The sequence below is a fragment of the Gallus gallus genome, chromosome Z (assembly GCF_016699485.2).
Source record: "Gallus gallus isolate bGalGal1 chromosome Z, bGalGal1.mat.broiler.GRCg7b, whole genome shotgun sequence".
Classification (NCBI taxonomy): domain Eukaryota; kingdom Metazoa; phylum Chordata; class Aves; order Galliformes; family Phasianidae; genus Gallus; species Gallus gallus.
The window spans coordinates 26,248,982-26,266,950 of NC_052572.1; the positions used below are offsets into that span (position 1 = coordinate 26,248,982).

General features: G+C 38.9%; 1 protein-coding gene across 4 annotated transcripts in view; it reads left to right on the forward strand.

Moving 5' to 3' along the window:
* DOCK8 (dedicator of cytokinesis 8) overlaps positions 1–17,969 on the forward strand; it is an 83,056-nt gene that overhangs the window by 24,029 nt on the left and 41,058 nt on the right. For all 4 annotated transcript variants that reach the window (XM_040656265.2, XM_040656266.2, XM_040656267.2 and 1 more), the window contains 12 exons: positions 3,382–3,505; positions 4,072–4,284; positions 4,782–4,867; positions 5,453–5,519; positions 5,876–6,025; positions 6,674–6,754; positions 7,551–7,710; positions 8,330–8,469; positions 8,859–8,952; positions 9,891–10,053; positions 16,177–16,294; positions 17,476–17,546. In XM_040656265.2, coding sequence (XP_040512199.1) covers positions 3,382–3,505; positions 4,072–4,284; positions 4,782–4,867; positions 5,453–5,519; positions 5,876–6,025; positions 6,674–6,754; positions 7,551–7,710; positions 8,330–8,469; positions 8,859–8,952; positions 9,891–10,053; positions 16,177–16,294; positions 17,476–17,546 — 1,467 coding nt within the window. The remainder of the gene's footprint in view (positions 1–3,381; positions 3,506–4,071; positions 4,285–4,781; positions 4,868–5,452; positions 5,520–5,875; positions 6,026–6,673; positions 6,755–7,550; positions 7,711–8,329; positions 8,470–8,858; positions 8,953–9,890; positions 10,054–16,176; positions 16,295–17,475; positions 17,547–17,969) is intronic.

The following is a 17,969-nucleotide window of genomic DNA, read 5'->3' on the forward strand; positions in this document are numbered from 1 at the left end:
ATTATTCAGGTTCCCCAGGAATTAATCAGGAAGTAATTCACATCCACAGTTTGTAGTGATGATCCTTCATCTCAACCTCTTATCCCTTCCTTCTTTTTATCCTTTTATCTGATGCTTGAAGAATCATTTTGTTTTTGTTTGTTTAAGCTCTATGCAAGGACAGTCACAGTTTGAGTTTTGTCAGTTCTTTCTTTGTCCATTTTCATATACGGCTGTTGGCTGTCCAGTCTTTTTAATCCTTTTAGACTCTTATGATCTACACCGTACAATTATAAACTATTTGCTTGGTGTATTTTGAGGTGACACAATCTGAAAAGGGTATAAAACAATTAGAGAGTATCCAAAGAGGGGGCAAAGGGTCTACTGGGCAAGGCCTCAAGGCAGGTGAGGCCCCTGGATGGGCTCAGCGCAGAGGACCGGAGCCGAGGGGAGGCCTCGAGCCGAGGGGAGGCCTCATGGCGACTGCAGCTCCTCACAGGAAGCAGAGGGCTCTGCTCTCTGTGGCAGCGACAGGGCCTGAGGGAACGGCACGGAGCTGTGCCAGGGGAGGGGCAGCTGGGGGTTAGGGACAGGGTTCTTCACTGAGTAATCTAACTTCTAATGGTTTGTGAAAAGAGCGCTAACAGGAAAAAAAAAAAAAAAAAAGAAAAAAAAAAGAAAAAAAAAAAAGAGAGATAATAGATGTTCTTAGCAGTGATCGGTAGTATCATTGGATTATTAGTGTAACATCCAAAAAACTATTTTCTGTATGTGAGGGATTGTCTCCTGCTGGCTGTAAAGGAGTTGTGTTGCACTCTGCTGAGGGCTGTGAGACTTCCTCCAGGGGCTTATGAAATTGGTTCTGTTCTCAGAAGTGCACATGGTGAGTCACCAGGAAGAAGCTGGTGGGTTTTTGCAGGCTCTCCACCTACACCGCGCAGAGCACGGTGCTCGCTCCATCACACAGCTCTGTTCTGAGCACTCTGTAAAGAGCCAGCCTTGTCTGTGCACACAGATAGGGGTTGAGCAACCAAGTAGGTGCAGCAGACAGTATCGTATGGTTGCATCTGCTTTTATGTATGCATGTAGAAATGTGAACAGAGCCAGAGAAATACAAATGCTTCAAAAGGCTTTTGGGGTGTTTTACTGTCTCGCTGATTCAGATGAGGCAAATTTGCAGATACTTTATTGAGTCTGAGGCCTCACAGAAAGCTGATCTTTGATGGCTAACGATGCAAGCAAGTTACTAAAAATTACAAAGAGAAAGAATGAAAGATGCTGTAGTGTCACGTAAACCAGAAGTTATTATTGGGAACCCTATGGCACCATTCTCAAGACAAATCTGAGAGGACGCAAAGGAGTAAAGAGAGAGAAAAAGTACTCAAAGAAAGCTTTCCATCATGTTGAGAAAGACTGAAAAGTCAGTAGTTGCCTGCTTATGAGACAAAGATTCATAGGACAGGGATCTCAGCTTATAGTCTGGAGGGTTGTGAGTGAAAGGAGTGTGTATGTAGCTCTTGTCCGTTCCTGAATATGAAGGCTGAGAGTAGCACAATGAAGAGGAGAAAAGATTGTGGTCCTCGTGCCTCAGAGAAGTGGGACATGAGTAGGAGGGTTAGGGCACAGCTGTAGGTCTGTGTGGTTGTAGTGAGTCTAGCTCGCACAGAGTTCGCTTTACCCACAGCAGCCCATATGCTGCTCTGCACCTGTGGCTAGAACTGGGCTGATATCATACTAGCATTTTTTCTATGGCTGGACAGTGCTGGACACAGAATCCAACCAGTAGTCTGGAGTGGGCAGGAGGTGGGGAGGGGACAGCACCAGGGGAATTGATCTGGACTGATCAAAGAGACATTCCATAGCATATGGAATCACACACTGGCAAAGAGGAAGGAAAAGGGAGCTCTTGTTATTGAAAATCTGTCCTCCCAACCAACTTCTATGTATATCAAGGCCCTGCTTTCCAAGATATGACCGAAAATCACTTGCTGATGGGAAGTCGAGAATAATCGTTTCCTCCCTCTTTGCTTCCGTATGGCCTTTGCTTGTTTTTAATTTCTTTTTCCTTTAGTTAAATTATCCTTACCTCAAGGCATGAACCTTTTTTTCCTATCGTATTTTCTCCCCTGCTCCTTCCTCTGAGGAGGAGGAGCAAGAAGGTGGTATGGTGGAGTTTATCTGGTCATCAGTGTGAATCCACCCCAGTAGTTCTGCTACTGGCCATGGGGAAGCAAGTTGCTGTGTCTGTCAGTTTCTCCTCTCAGTCATCCTTCATTTCTTTCCCTTGTCCATTTACTGATTTCAGTGTGACCATTAATTTGATATGTCGACTGAAAAATGGGTTTGCATCTTGGTTTGTTTTAATCGGTACTGCCCTTTGAAAACAAATAAGTAATTTTCCAGGAATACTTTAGAGTGTATCTTGTACCTCACAGGGAAAATGTGACCTCAGGTTGGCAAATTTTTGCATTCATCATTGATTTGTCACTGGAGGTAGCGGGAAAAAAAATCAACAAAGCCTCTTGTAAATGCTAAGGTGTCCCAAAAGAAGGTTGTGTATAATTTCTCTCTCCTATTCTGGGTAGTAAATGCGATTCCAAAGCAAGGCCACTTCCAAAGAGAGTCGGTCTTGTATCTTTAATGCCTTCAGTTTTCATTTGCAGTGAACTGGTACATGATTCAAATTCAAATAATTAATATTAAAATACATTGCATAATTCAGTTATGCCCAAAATGTAATAAAAAGGTGTCTCCCTGATCAATAAAGACTTACTGTGGCATCACAATGAAAGTACTGAGATATTTAGATGTTGCTTTTAAGTGCTATGGAAAGGAAAATAAATGAAGCTGGATAGTGTAACTAAGGGGACTGATTATTAAAATGCTGTCGCAGAATTTAGCAAACTTTTTGAAAGGAGAGAACAGTCTAAATGCTTGACTTAAGGGTAGCAGCTGGGTCCAGGCATGCTAGAGACCAAATGACATCTCAGACAAGCAGCAAGCTCCATGATGCATAAGCATAGAGCCAGTTAAAAGGCAGGTGTTTCTGACCAATATTCATAAGGTCATTGAAATAATCACTATGTCTTATGAGTAGCTCTGGGCTGAATTTATTCCAAGGTCAGGATTTTCTGCTGTCTCAGGGTAAGAGTATATACAAAAACAATGTGGGTGAATTTTCTTCATTTTCAAACTATCCATCATATCCACTGTAAAGCTACAATGGTCGGATAAAACATTTGAACATTGCAAAATGTCACATTTTGTATAAACATTATGGTGTGCTGTCCTTCTCTGCAGTTATGTTTCTAATTGCTTGATTTTTAGTTTTTCTTCTTCTGTTTTATTTTCCCCTAATTCCTTTTTGTTCCATCCTGATTTGCTTGGTTTTCTCTCTGAAAGGAACCAAGGGAACTCAGATATTTGCAGCTTGAAAAACAAGGGATCCCGAAAAGATTTTCACAAGCATCTTCAGAAACAAACATTTGAATCAGAAACTTCAGACTCTAGTGATGCAAGCTTTCAGGTATCTTTTATTATCTTTGGTAAAAGTTCTTAAATATAGTAGCTTCTCTCAAGGGAAGCAAAAGTCCTGCATACAGAGATCTCTGCAGCAGGTAGCCTATCCTATGGGGAGTTTCTGTCACCGTTGTTTGTAGAGTGTGGGGATGTGTGGGGTACTAGGGCTGGTGTGGCTGTGTAATGCCCCTGATACCTCCTGCTCAAGGAAGCATGAGCAACAAAGTAGGCCATGTGCTGATGGAGGTCCTCCAGCTGCCTCCTGCTCCTCAGTGTGGATGCAGTCAGGCTCAGAGATCTGAAGAATTACAATGTCACCCTGCCAACAGCTTGTTCTGCTTTGGCTTCTGCCATGTCCACTTTGAAAGTTGGAGGTAAACTGGCCTTTCCATTGTTCCCCGTGAATGCAGAGGCACAAACTGGAGGACAGTGCTTGCCATCATCTCCCACTTGGTGAGTTTCCTAGCAGCAGTGAAATTAAGGCAGCCTCTGAAAGTCAGGCGAGAGAAACCTCATGATGCCCAAGCGACAGCAGGCACTGAGGAGTTTTGCTGTTCCTTCATTTTCTGACAGGCAGGGCCCAGGCCTGTGCACGTGCTCCCTGAGGACACCTCCAGGACTGCCCCGGCCTCCTCTGACTTTGACCTGCGCAGCCTGCAGCCGGATCCCCGCCTGGAAAACCTGCTGCGGCATGTCAGTGCGGAGGAGTTTGAGAGGCAGAATGAGGAAGCCCGACGAACCAACAGACACGCTGAGCTCCTTGCCCTCTACCCGTCTGTGGATGAGGTGAGCTCGAAGGGCTTCTGGCACTCAAGCCATGCTTCACTGGGATGGAGACTGTCCACACCACCGTCAAAAATGTGACTCCTGGCCTGTATACCTGCTTCCTTTGCTTTTGTGCATCTACCTTGAATAATAACACAGTGAAGAGTGGGCTTCATGTGCCTGCCAGCCATCTTTAATTGCATTCAAGAAGTTGTGTCCAGACTCATGGTGTTGCTTGAGGCCTTTCTGCCTTCTTTTGATGTAAGTCAGGCCATGTTCTGGTAAATTATTTGTGTCAAAACAAGCCACATTTGCTTGGGAAACACAACAGATGGAGATGAGATATGTAGGTATTTGTAAACTTACATCAATTTTCTTTCTGACTGAAGAGGTGAAGTGGCTGCTGAGCCAGGGAACATGCTGTTTTGTAGCAGTGTCTCAGTTACATCACTTGAAGCTATTATGTAAGCATGTAAATTTACAATTATTTTAACTGCATTTGAACTGTTTAATGATAGGAAGATGCTGTGGAAATACGACCGGTGCCAGATCGCCCAAAGGAACACTTGGGCAACAGGATTCTGGTAAAGCTGCAGACTCTGAAGTAAGTATCCTTACATCGTCCTGGTCTGGCAGGCTTTGGTGACACCTTTCAATTACAGTGTCTCAATTCATGTGAGCATCTTGCCATAGACACACTTAAATTGCATGTTTCTTGTTCAGCAAGAGTTTACGTGCTTGCATGTTCTTGCTTTAGTGTAATTTTGACAGAAAACCATTTATATCAATAGTTATGGGAGTTTTTATCTTGTCAGAATGAAAAGGAGTTGGGAATGAGACCAAGTTATTTATTATAAACAAACTAGATTGGTCTCCATTCATAATAGTGATAAACAGACAAAACATCAAGAATGGTATAATCAGTTTTAATTGATATCTGAGACCATCTTTCTGACAAGCTCAGAAAATACATTGCTGACAGTTTACCTCCTTTTTTGCCCACTTGAAGTCAGTTAATAAAATGTGCTAGCTAAAAAAAGAAAAATCCTCCAAACTTTAAGAGAGCCCACATTTGGAATGAAGTTTTTTTCCTCATTTTCTAAGGAAACGCCAGCCTAAAAACCCTCTTGTTTTTTGTTTTACAGGGTCATAAAAGTAAAATATTAATGAGTGTGTCTTTCCTTAACAGGTTTGATATAGAGATTGAGCCTTTGTTTGCATGCATAGCTCTCTATGATATAAAAGAAAGAAAAAAGGTAAGTGTGCACTACCACATAAATAAGGAATGGAATAATACTTGTTCATTCATTCATGTTTTCGGCTGAATTTCATTGTAGTGTGAAGATTCTAGGATGTTTAGCTTTTCTTTGTTTCTTTTGTTCAATTGACTTACTGTCTCTCATTTAAAACTTTTAACTCTAAAAATTATTAGAATCGCTTACAAAAAATAACTCATCTTTTGCATGTGTGCATCTTGATCCAGGTTGCTTCAGTCACGCTATCATGTTTGCAGCTGTTTATTTTATATTTCCATTTACTTCTTTTGACTTATTTTAAAATATTCAATTCATTTTTGTTTTGCAGTATATTTTAAATTCTTTTTCTTTTCAAGATCTCTGAAAATTTCCATTGTGACCTGAACCCTGATTCATTAAGAGGATTCTTGCGTTCTCATACACCCTCCACTGACTTGTCTACTCAGGCAAGATCGGCAGTATTTTCTGTCACTTATCCCTCGTCGGATATATACCTAGTTATAAAGGTATGTTACAGTGGTACTTTCAACACTGTTCTTCCTGTTCCTGGCTGTGCCAATTGTCTGAGTGTGTGGAGATAAGAAATGTGATTTTCCCATAGCTGAGAGATATTCTGATAATTTTTGATCATCTATGTCATCTACGTGCTAGTATCCACTGGTGTATCATGTTCCCGAGCTAAGAAGTTTTATCAGTATCTTGTGTTCTAGTTCAGTTGAGTGTTTGGGTTTTCTTATCTCTTCATGAGAAAAGAATTAAGTGAAATAAACTGTTTTAAAATTTTTGAATTGTGTTTTAGTGGAGTTTTTTTGGCTTTGGGTTAGTATATTTTGGATATATTCTGCATTGTTCTGTTTGTTTAATTCTGAAACTGACTTTCCTGAACCATTTCATTTGGAATGTGTTAATTTTCCTGCTTGTAGTGAAATGCAGGAGTACCTGATAGACAGTTTTGTTATATACATATTTTCTGCTTCATAACTAACAACAGGGGAAACTGGGAAAAGTTTACTGTACATTACTCTGTGAAGACTGTTTTAAGCATTATTTCTGATAGATTTGGGCAGACTGTTCCATATTGCTAGAGAAGTAATGTGTTAAGTTTGGAGTCATATTTTTTCTTTATGAGTGTCCTATTTTACTGCTTTTTGTAGATAGAAAAAGTGCTTCAGCAAGGAGAAATTGGAGATTGTGCGGAGCCCTACATGGTTCTTAAAGAAAATGAAGCTGGCAAGGTAAGTAAACAGCCATGAAAAGTGTTCGGATCAAAACATGCATGCAAAAGGAAACAGGGAAAGAGCAAATCTTTTGGAATGGGACAGAACCCAAAGAACAGTGGGGAGAAAGTCAGCTGTTCAGTCCACAGAGCAAGCAATTTGATGTCTGTAGTTGACATGAAGAATTCAAAAGAAGACAAGGTGCACTTTTGTTCCTAGTCACTTTGGAAATCAGTACTGATTCTGAAGTCTTGAGTCATGAAGTACCTACAGGTAAGTAAAGGAGATGACAGCGCAGCATGGAATTAGCACAAATATTTGTACCTCAAAGACTTCCTGCTGATTTGATTAGGCAACCTGTTGTGGTGTGTATATGTCAGTTCAGTGCAGACATCTGTAAATAACATGATCTTTGTTTGGGGAATTAATTGTCATTTACCTTCCCTCAAGCAGATTGATGATGTTTCCTTGAATCCCATGTCTCTCACTTTCATCAGAATATTATTTCTGTATCTGATGAAGGATATGGAACTTGCTCATTTTAAGATGATTACTCATTCTGGGCACAGGGGTCACTGCAAAAAAAAACTGCATTCTCCTTTTCAGTAACAAGAATGAACTAGTTGAAAGAGAATGGGAAGTGAATTTACAAATCAAAACATCTATGGCGCTGACAGTGGTGTAGCAGGAAGATATGAGAGATAAGAACGCAAATTATTTACTAAACTGTAAATAAATAAATATTTTCCCTTTTTCCTTTATAATGAAGTTAGGATAACTGCTTTTAGAACGTTCATTATTTTCTTTGTCTTAGACAAAAGAAAAGATTGAAAAACTGAAAGCCCAAGCTGAGTGCTTTTGTCAGCGACTAGGGAAATACAGAATGCCATTCGCCTGGATTCCCATAAGTCTAACTAATTTCTTCAACGTTTCCACGCTTGAACGAGAAGTATCTGAGGCTGAAGGTTTGAACGGTACTGGTCTAAGTTTTCTTACTAACACAAAGCAACTCTTTGGTGGTTCTGTGCTTAGGATGCAGTGTCATTCATTTTGTCCTCAAGAGCAAATGACAGATTCAGATTCATATCTTCTCTGCTTTCCTTTTTAGTCCTACAAACAAAAGTTAATATTCTCACTATTTCACCTCCGCATATGTATTTTTATGTATTCTAAGTATTCTTCAGTATTCTAGGCTCAGTTTTAGTTGAACTGGCCTTTACTACCTGGAATCCCTTTGCAATAGAGGAGAATCAAAATATTTATCTTCTTAGTTTCCGGAGTGTGCAGGCGATGTTTTCAAGCTGCATCCAACATTGATCAATGTGCTTTGTAACCCATTAACTAAAAATATGAATAAGGTTGTGTTCTGCAGCAGAAATAATGTCACTCCCACTAGGTGCATCCCAGCATTCTGTTATTTCAGTTGGTCTGAAATACAGCTAGTGGGAAATACAGATAAAAGCTTAGTGTTGTAGGTACTGGTCTCTGTCCTCTGATGTAACTGGGAACTTGTGGATTACTATAATATCATTATAGTCTTGGTACTGAAGTAGCACAAAACAAGTTGGTATTTTATTTAATTTCTCTTTGAAGGGAAAGGATCAACTAGTGATAAAAGGGCAACACTATTACAAGCAAGAAGACTTTCTGAGAGAAGTCTCAGCACTGAGGACAGTTATCCAGTATCAAACTTTAAAACTGTCTCCCTGACCCACAGCACCTTCTTTAAACAGGTATAGAATGCTCTTTGTTTCTGATTGCCAAAGACATTTTTCATATGTGTTGTGTGAACTTTGTTGGGAAAAATTATCCAGTAATGTTAGTGGGGATTCAGGGGATAACTGCTGTTGAGTTGACAGTAACTTACCTTGTTTGCATGTCTCAAGGTAATCATAGAATCATAGAATGTCCTGGGTTGAAAAGGACCGCAATGATCATCTAGTTTCAACCCCCCTGCTATGTGCAGGGTCGCCAACCACTGGACCAGGCTGCCAAGAGCCACATCCAGCTTGGCCTTGAATGCATCCTGGGATGGGGCATCCAAAACCTCCTTGGGCAACCTTTTCTCTTTGTTATGCAGTATTGTTATAAAGATAATGATTTTTGTCTTTCTCCTGGGTAGGAAGGAGACAGGCTTAGTGATGAAGATCTGTTCAAATTTTTAGCTGACTTCAAAAGATCATCTTCCTTGCAGAGAAGAATTAAGACTTTACCAGGTACACAATTCATTTTGGATGGAGTAGTATATATGTACTTTTCTCCTTTAAATTGTTTTGTAAGTTTCAACCCCGAAATAGAATAGAATTTTTAAACTACTGTGGAACTGTCTGGGTTCCCGGTGTCCCCAGTTAAGTATTTAATTTGTATTTGAGATTTGTACTGAGCTTGATATTCTACAGTGATTTGGTTTTTTTCCTAATTTGTGTTGTATCTGCTGGATGTATTTCATGATTATTAAAGCTGTTTGAAGACAGAGGTTTTCCCTGCAATGTTTTCCAATGAGTCATATGTTACAGAAGGAGATTAAAATGTGTGCATATTTCACCTTGCATTTGGATCAGTGTTAGCTAAGAAAAGGGAGAAGCAGAGATAGTGTTTGGCTATGCTCAAACACTTGACAAGCTGCTGTTTACTTTTTCAGATAAATTACATCTTGAGCTCTTCTGGATTGTAGAGAAACCCCAAAAAAACACAAACTCGGTGCAGAGCTTCTCTTTCCCTTGTAGATACTTGCCAGAAAGGACAAATACAGGTTCCCAAAATAGTTTTTGCTTTCCAAAACTTAAAATTGAGAGCTTGATTATACTTACGGCAGGATTATCAGTATGAACTGTATAACTGCTGTCCACAACTAGTCTGGATTTCCTGTTGGATGGTGTCTACTTTGTCATAGATTAATAGAGCAGAATCTGAGTGGAGATGGAGAGAGAACTCTGCTATACACCATCCTTTTATCTTTCATTCGTCTTCCAAATAAACTGGAATGTATCCTTCTACATGCATGTTTTTATTCTCATGCAGCCTTCAAGCCAAATATCTATTTCTTACTTCTGTAATGTTACTGTGTAACCTCACATACTGTTTTCAGTTTTCATTTATTATACATTAGTTATTTTTTATATACTTTGATGACATTTTGTGTGTTTTTTTAAAGGAACACTTAAACTGGAGATCTCTCCAGCTCCAGAAAACCTTGGTTATTGTCTGACACCAGAATTACTACCAGTGAAGCCCTTCCCAGAAAATCGTAGTCGTCCTCACAAAGAGATTTTGGAATTCCCAATTAAAGAAGTGTATGTTCCCCATACTATTTATAGGTAAGATTGCTATTATTTTTATTAATTCTTAAGAACAATTTTCAAAGGTGGTTGTGATTTAGCAATTTTTTTTTTCAAAAAATAAAAACTGTGAAAAATTACTAAAGACTATGTGTTAGACTGATTTAGTCTTGTAAGCTGTTAGAAGATAAGGTACACACTGGATGCTCTATTTAATTATGTAGTTATCCTGTTCCACACAAAATATTTTTAAAATGTCCAAAACCTAGCAGCTCTTGTTTGCTCAACATAAATATATAAAATCTTTCCTCTTCTGTGTTTTTCCAGTAGATTTTACCATTATTTTTTAACATTCACAGTTTTGGTACATATTTGTGCTGCATAATCTTTGCTATTAATTTGAGTCATCTGGTCATCTGGGGAAGTGATATGCTGCTCTGTGTGCTTTTTCACTATGAACAGGACTTGAGGCTTTATCATTTATTTTCTTAAATCTGCTTAAATCTGTTTCAAGGAGACCAAAATGCTGAGTAGCAATTCTTAGTGGTCTGATATATCTGAATCTCCACAAAGCAATGAGTATCAAAAGAACGTGCTTCAGCACATTTGTTCAAGATCTTAGTGCTCATAAGTAATAATACTGGAAATAGGTAACAAACAATAATTCCAAAGGGATGGATTGCAGTGTTGTGGATACTGTGCCCTTTTCCTTAATGAAAGCGTGAAAGAAAAACAGTAGTAGTTTTTATGCAATTGAAAGTACAAATGTAAATGAACTCAAATAACAAGATATATGTTTTTTCTTTAATTGTAAAAACATGGCCAGATTTTAACTTCCCTTTCCATTATTAGGCCTGAGTAAGGTGTAGCACTTGTCAGCTCCAGTGTGCAGCCTGGTAGCATATGAATATTTGCTTTTGGAAACAAAAAGCATTACCAAACACTTGGAGCTGCTGATGTAGAAAGGTGTTTGAGTCTCCCTTTGATTTTGACAAGAGTAAAGACCTACAGCTAGACATCCTGAATAACAAAGCTACCATGTTTAATCTTTGCATCTCCTGAAGCAAGTTAAGGTGTCTCCACACTATCCTCCAGTTGCTAGGTGTCTGTGTTGAATAAATACACACACATTAGAAGAAATGCTTGCTGTAGCTCAACAGCTACACTCTTTTTCCAAGAGTTCACACCCAACTTGCTCAGCCTCTTGAAGGTTTTTGGGCTCTGTTTTGAATTTCACTCGAAGTAAAAACTGTGGGAGCAAAACAGGAACTGTCCTGTTCAGCTAGTAATAATGAAGAGCGTATCAATGTAGTATGTTTAACTTAATCTTCACCTTAATTAATGAATCAATGATGATAACACAACTGACATGACAAAAATAGTACTGTGCTGTAAACTGTGAAGGATTTTAGTTAATAACCCATTCAACCCCAAAGACAGCTTTTTAGATACATTGGGGAAATGATGAAAAAATGTGGAAGTGATAGATTTTGTTTTGACAGCCTTGTCACTACAGCTATATTTGGAGCCAGAAAGGGGAGTCATCAACAGATATTGTTGATAACCAGTAGATGCCCAGTAAGACAGATGAGTCAGCTTTGCAAACCTTGTGAGAGGAGGACTTTGTGATTCAAGAAAGTAGCACCTGGGTTTGTGCAGCAGCACTGAAAGCACCTGTTTTTCCTACAAGCTAGAGTAACATAGCTGCTTCCGAGATGCTTTTGCCACCCATTAAACACAATCATGCCTACAGAAGTGTTGTTAGGGAATGTGGACCAATTATCAGTTTAATTTGATTGCCATCTAAGTCTCTTTGCTTAGTTCTCTCCATGATGAATATTGTTGTAAGCCTGACATGAAGCTCCACTCTGCAAAATAATTCTGAACTTGAACACAGCTGGATATAAAGTGATTTATGTTATTTTATGCTCTTTTGTATAACCTGAGATATGTAACCACCCTGTTTTCATAAAGCTATGTGCTAACTTTCAGTCAGTTGTGATAGCATGCCAGTGTGCTGCTGTTGGTTTAATGTTTCCTAATTTTTGACTGTAAGTCAAACCAGTTCTATTTACTAGTGCTATGGATTTAGATACTAAAAGAATCTGAAATTAGTTAAGTCAATACTTTTTTTTTTTAATTAAAATGTTACTTTGAATGTAGGAGAGATTTATATATGTAAATGTATTTGAATAACAAAACAACGAAAACTTATAAAAATACAGTCTGCTGAGATCTTCTTGGCATAATAATACCTCTGCACATGTCCAGACAAATACTAATGAAACATCTACTTTCAGTTTGTTGCCTGGATGTTTAAAAGAGATGCAGAAACCTGGTTTACTTTTCTTTCCTTCTTTCTTTGTTTCCTTCTTTCTCTCTTTCTCTCTCTTGTGCTTAATATTGCGGTAGTCAATACCTAATGAATGTGCACTCATTTATCTCCTTTAACAATATTACAACTCAGGATTTAGCAATACTAGGACTGGATAACTAGGTTAAGGAAGTGAGGGTGTTACCTCACAGTGGGTTTAGTTATGGCAGAAGGTTGCAAAAGGCATCAGAGGGATGTCTAGTCCTCTTGAATTTAATATTGGAAAAGTTTTTAGGTTTTAACTTCTGAAAAAGATTATGTGAAGTAGGCAGTTGTGGGTCAAAAGGCTTCCTACATTTATGCAGCAGAAAATTATTATGATGCTTAATAGATTACTGTGTGAGTTCTTTTTATGATTCTCAGTACTTTGTCTATGGCTTTGGTTTTCAAATACATTACGTGGTTGACTACTTTTTTGTAATGTTTGATGTTTGAAGTAAGATGAGGCTTTTCAGTTACGTATATGATTGAACGTGAGTTCTGGAAAGAATACTGTTAAGATTTTAGTCTGAATTGACTCTAAGCACTTGATAGCGTTTAAATTTAGAAAGAACTAATTTTCTGTAATAATTTGATGTGATTTGAATCTTCAGGAATCTGATGGTATGAGCTGACCTACCACTCAGTTTATCTGGGAAAACATTTATGCTCTGACTAAAACTTTAGTAGCATAGTTGTTAAGGTTTCCATGTCAATGATAATGGACAAATTAAACAATCACTCTCACCTAAAATTTAATGTAGTCTGGCCACTATCTGTTTAATGCTTAATTTTAGCAACGTGAGAAAAATCATTCAAACTGTTATCCAAACTAGAAGACGACTGTACTCAGTTTTAGAATATATGATATAGACACATCCTTTTGAACATAACATTTAAATTCACTCATCATGCCATTTATTCTAGTCAGTGCCTGGTAAAGTCAGCAGCTTTGATAAAGTATTTGTGATTTACCATTTTTCTGAAGACCCCTCTCTCAAAAGAGTAGAAACAGAGGAATCATCAAAGATTGAAAGCTATGACTAATAGATGTATCGTAAGTACTATATGTATGCTCATAAACAATTTGTAGTTCTTATCAGCAATGACTGATTGCTCCTATTTTGGCTTTTGTTATTCATGGTTTTCTTATTGCAGTCATCAATGAACACACCTAATATTGTTTAGAAATCTGAGATGCACTTGTGAAACTTTGTGTATATTGTGTAACTTAGGAAGGAGAAGGATTTCATTACATCACAGACATATTACACAGGCAGTAATTACAGACAGCAGCGTTCAGTCAGAAAGATCACAGTCCTGTGCATAGATTTTTTGGCAGAATATTGGTCTGCATTGCTTTGGCCATGGGAAGTGATCAAATCATCACTGCTGAGTCTCTATGAAAGAGCAGAAAAGTCAGAAAATTACAATGAGAATTGTTTCATGGTGTCCTGTGTGGAGCCTTGGTTTTCCCATGCTGAAATAGCCTTTCACCTCACAGTCCCTGTGCTGGGTCTGCCTCAGATCCAGAGAAACAGCATGAATTAGTGCTTCCCCCAGAACCCTGTTGTGGTGTGGGACTCGCATGTTGGATTGGTGCTGGATATTCTGTCATGGCCTTGTAGACCCATACTGACTCCTGAATGGCTCTTTTGCTTCTTGTGAACACATCTGCCTCCATCTGGAGGTGCTTTCTGTAGAGGGAGTGAGAGGAAATATTCAGTCACACCATCATTAATCACAGACAGCAGCTGCTATGGCATGTTGTTTGAAGGCTTCCGCTCAGCGCTGAGCCTTAAGGGGAACATGTGGCCTCCTGGAGCTCACCATATCCTGAGGGCGATGCTAACTGCTGCATGGAAATATTCAGGCTCTCAGGCTGAGGGAACTGGTGCTGGCAGGAAGAAGCACTCTAGTCACCAAAGGATCTGCTGTCTATGCCTGTCCCTAGTGCAGCGTGGAGAAACCTCTTTTGATCATCTCCCCAGCTTCCTGCTTTTAGAGTTGTTCATCACTTTCATCACTGCCTGATACTCAGAGTCAGGGTTTACTTCTGTTCTTTCTCAGCACTGATGGGTTTAATACGCATGTAAGCAAGGTCCCTAGAACTGCTTGAGCATAAATGGCACAAGCTTTACCTCTTCTGCACAGCGCTCACTGGAATAATGCTTCTTTGATTGTGCAGTCAGCAAAGAGCTCTCTGTGATTTTGCATATCTTTCATCTCAAGTCACATGTAAATGTAAAAATCGGTGCTCAGGGACATTATGGGGATTTGTGACATCTTTTGCTGGGCGGCAGATTAATGAAGCAATGGCTGGATTATGCAGCGTCCCCTATACGTATTTCTTCTTCTCTGACAGATGTAATATTGATAATATCCTTCATTTAATATGTCATTCCCCCTAACATAATTCATTGGAGGTTACCGATATATTTCTCACTTTCACTTAGTTTTTCCTAATATTATCTTGGAGAGAATTTGGCAGAGCTGAAAGTGCATTTAAGAAGGTTAGGGAAGAAAGTGCATTAGTGTGGCAGGTGGGGGAGTACTGTGCTGAACGAAAAGAAAGGCAAGTTACATACCGATCTGTTTGCTAAGACATGCTATGCCTCACATAGCATGTGTTGGTTGGTAGAGTGGCTTGTACTGTGTAACTGGAGAGTGCTATCACTTTTTGACACATGGCAATAAGGAGCACCAACCAGTTTTCTGTGTCTTGGAATGCAACAAAAGGAAGACAGACTATCTGACTCAATGACAGTGTTCTCCAAAACTGCTCCACAATGGTGCTGATGACATACTGTGATAAGGGCAGGTTAATTTTGTGTGTGGTTTCTGATTATCAGACAAGAAGCGAAGGTGGAAGTCTGTGAATACCTGTTATTGTTTCTCGTTGGAAACCGACATGCTTCCACCAGCATTCATCTTATTTGTTATACCATGAAGACAAAGAATGAGAATCTTATACCGGACCAGGATAACAATAGGCACACTAAACAGACATAATCATGACTCCAGAAGGTGTACAAGCTGAATTTAGCTGAAATCTCAGACCTGCCACACTCTTCAGTGTAGAAAAAGCTTTGTTTTTACATTTGCATTGTTCTGTGAGAATGAGTCTTGAAATTAGAAGACCATTTGTGCCCCACAAAAATTAAAGGTTCTTTTTTAGTTTAGTTGTTTACTCATGTATAGAAGCTACTAAATAGCTCGTAAATGGCAAAGTATGATGTATTTTAAAGAATTGCTAAAAAAAATTAGTTCAGAGACTCATTTCTAATTAGCTTCTAGAGTTACAGGTTAAAATTTCTTGTTTACATTTAATCATCAACTCTGCTTTTCAATTTACATAATCTAGAAAGGCAAGCTATCACCTAGGATTGTATGTTGGTGGGTTCATTTCCTGGTTTGCTTGTTTTTGTCACCTCTGAGTGATTCCATAGTGCTTTCAAAAACTGATTCTTCATAGCTGAGAAGAGCTGCTTTCTTGAGAGGCTTCTGTTTTTCATTACATCAAGCAAAGATATTATTTCATTTTACATACGTCTGAAAAAGTGGGAGCTAGGAAGACCACTTTCTCAAATGCATTTACCATATGAGAAACCCTCAACAGAGAATGTTTTATGTCACAACAAGAACTTACATTTTCCTTGAGGACTTGGGTAAAAGAGTTTTTCCAAAGCTTTAACTATCTGGATGACACTGAAGAACAGGGACAAAAATTCGCAAAACGAATTAATTTGTGCACTTCATTTTGAAAGGCTTGCTACTTACCTGCTTTTTCCTACTTCTCTTTCTTCCAGAAATCTCCTCTATGTTTACCCCCAGAGGCTGAATTTTGCTAACCGACCAGCTTCTGCAAGAAACATTACCATCAAGATCCAGTTTATGTGTGGTGAAGACCCGTCCTGTGCAATGCCGGTAATAAACGCTGAGCACTTGTAGGAAGCTGTTGCTCGGGTGCAGTCCTGAGGAACCTCTTGAAGAGACAACTTGCTATTTACTCCACACTGCCACTGTTTCTAGTGGGACCTTAAAAGGGCTGACATCAGAAAGCTTGTGAAAGCCTGGAGGCATCAGCCCTGTAGCTCTAGCCCTGTAGGCATCAACTTCAGCTTGCGTTTTTGGGGAAGTTTTCAGAGTATGTCAATGGATTTTTGAGAATGAGATTGAGATAGCACCTTCTGTGATTTTAGTTGTGTTTAAAATAATAATGAGTTAAAATACTACTTTGAAGAGCTTTACCCCAAGAATTTGTTGGCTCGAGGACTGACACCCGGTCAACCTTTTGAGTGTGCTTATGCTGCACGGTGTGCACTTTACAGTGGCATGTTCCTTACTCCAGATGCACTCTAGAACTGAAATCAGAGCATCAGCTCAATCTTTTCCTTGGTCATATTTTCTTCCAGAGTTGATGCTGTGCCATGTGAATATAACACTTAACGTTTTACATAATGCTACATGGTTGTTTTCTTTTTTTAAATTCCGCTCATATCACTGTTAGGTTTTGATGAATGCTTGGGGTAAAGGCAGTTTATCTGGCATCACTGTGCACTGTAAGTGTGAGTTTCACCTCAGTATATATGGGCTTCTGCTGTGCAGATTCCCTTATCTCAGTTCATCTCTCTGAGACCCTTTAAAGTTACAGCATTCCAGCACCTTTTCATGGAGGTTAAAGTGAGTCAAATACCACTGAATGTAAAGGAGCTGTGGATCTCTAAGGTAAGGTGGGGTGAGTCTCACCCTACGTAAAAAGGATAGAAGTGAAAAATAAACTTCCCCCAAAAATTTAATTCATCATTTAACATGTAATTAAAAGCAATATGATAATCCACAGGAGGCTTATCACAACTGCATTCCTGCAGTTTCTAACTTTTGAGTTACAGGAGAATGTAATGTATGATGCCTCTGATCCACCTTCCTGGTGTTTCGTGTTGCTTGTGGTGTGAGGAAGATGCCAAGTAATAACACTTCTGTGTCAACCTGCTAAGATCAAATTGAAGGATCATTATCCACCTTTATATGCTGTCTTAAAACTGTCACAGGATGATAACAACTAAATGTTTTGGATCTGACTGTATTCACTTTCACTTATAATGCAGGTAATTTTTGGAAAATCTTCAGGTCCAGAATTTGTGCAAGAGATGTATACAGCTATCACATATCATAACAAGTAAGCATTGTTGTTATTCTTATAACTTGCGATGTATTAAGCATGACCTCTTTACGTAATTCTCAGCCAACGTTAGTTACTCAAAGAATGATGGTAATAAGCTATTTTAAACTTCCACATTTTATGAGTATTTGTCAGTACCTAATTTGGATCTCTACATGCATTTGCATAAGTTACTGTTGCTTTTCTTTGAGGAGTAGTCAAGAGTATTCCCTTTCTGAAGATGAAGGAACAGGAGCAGGAAGCAGCAGCTCTGTAAAAGCATTCACCTTGATTTATTCACAGATCCAAAAGAACTGAAGGGGCTCTCTCCTATGAATGCAAACTCAAGATTTAGGTTTTATACAATAACCATGAGAAACCACAAATTAAAATTGAATGGTTTTAAAAGTAAGGAGGTGGATGATACTGAAATATTCTGGC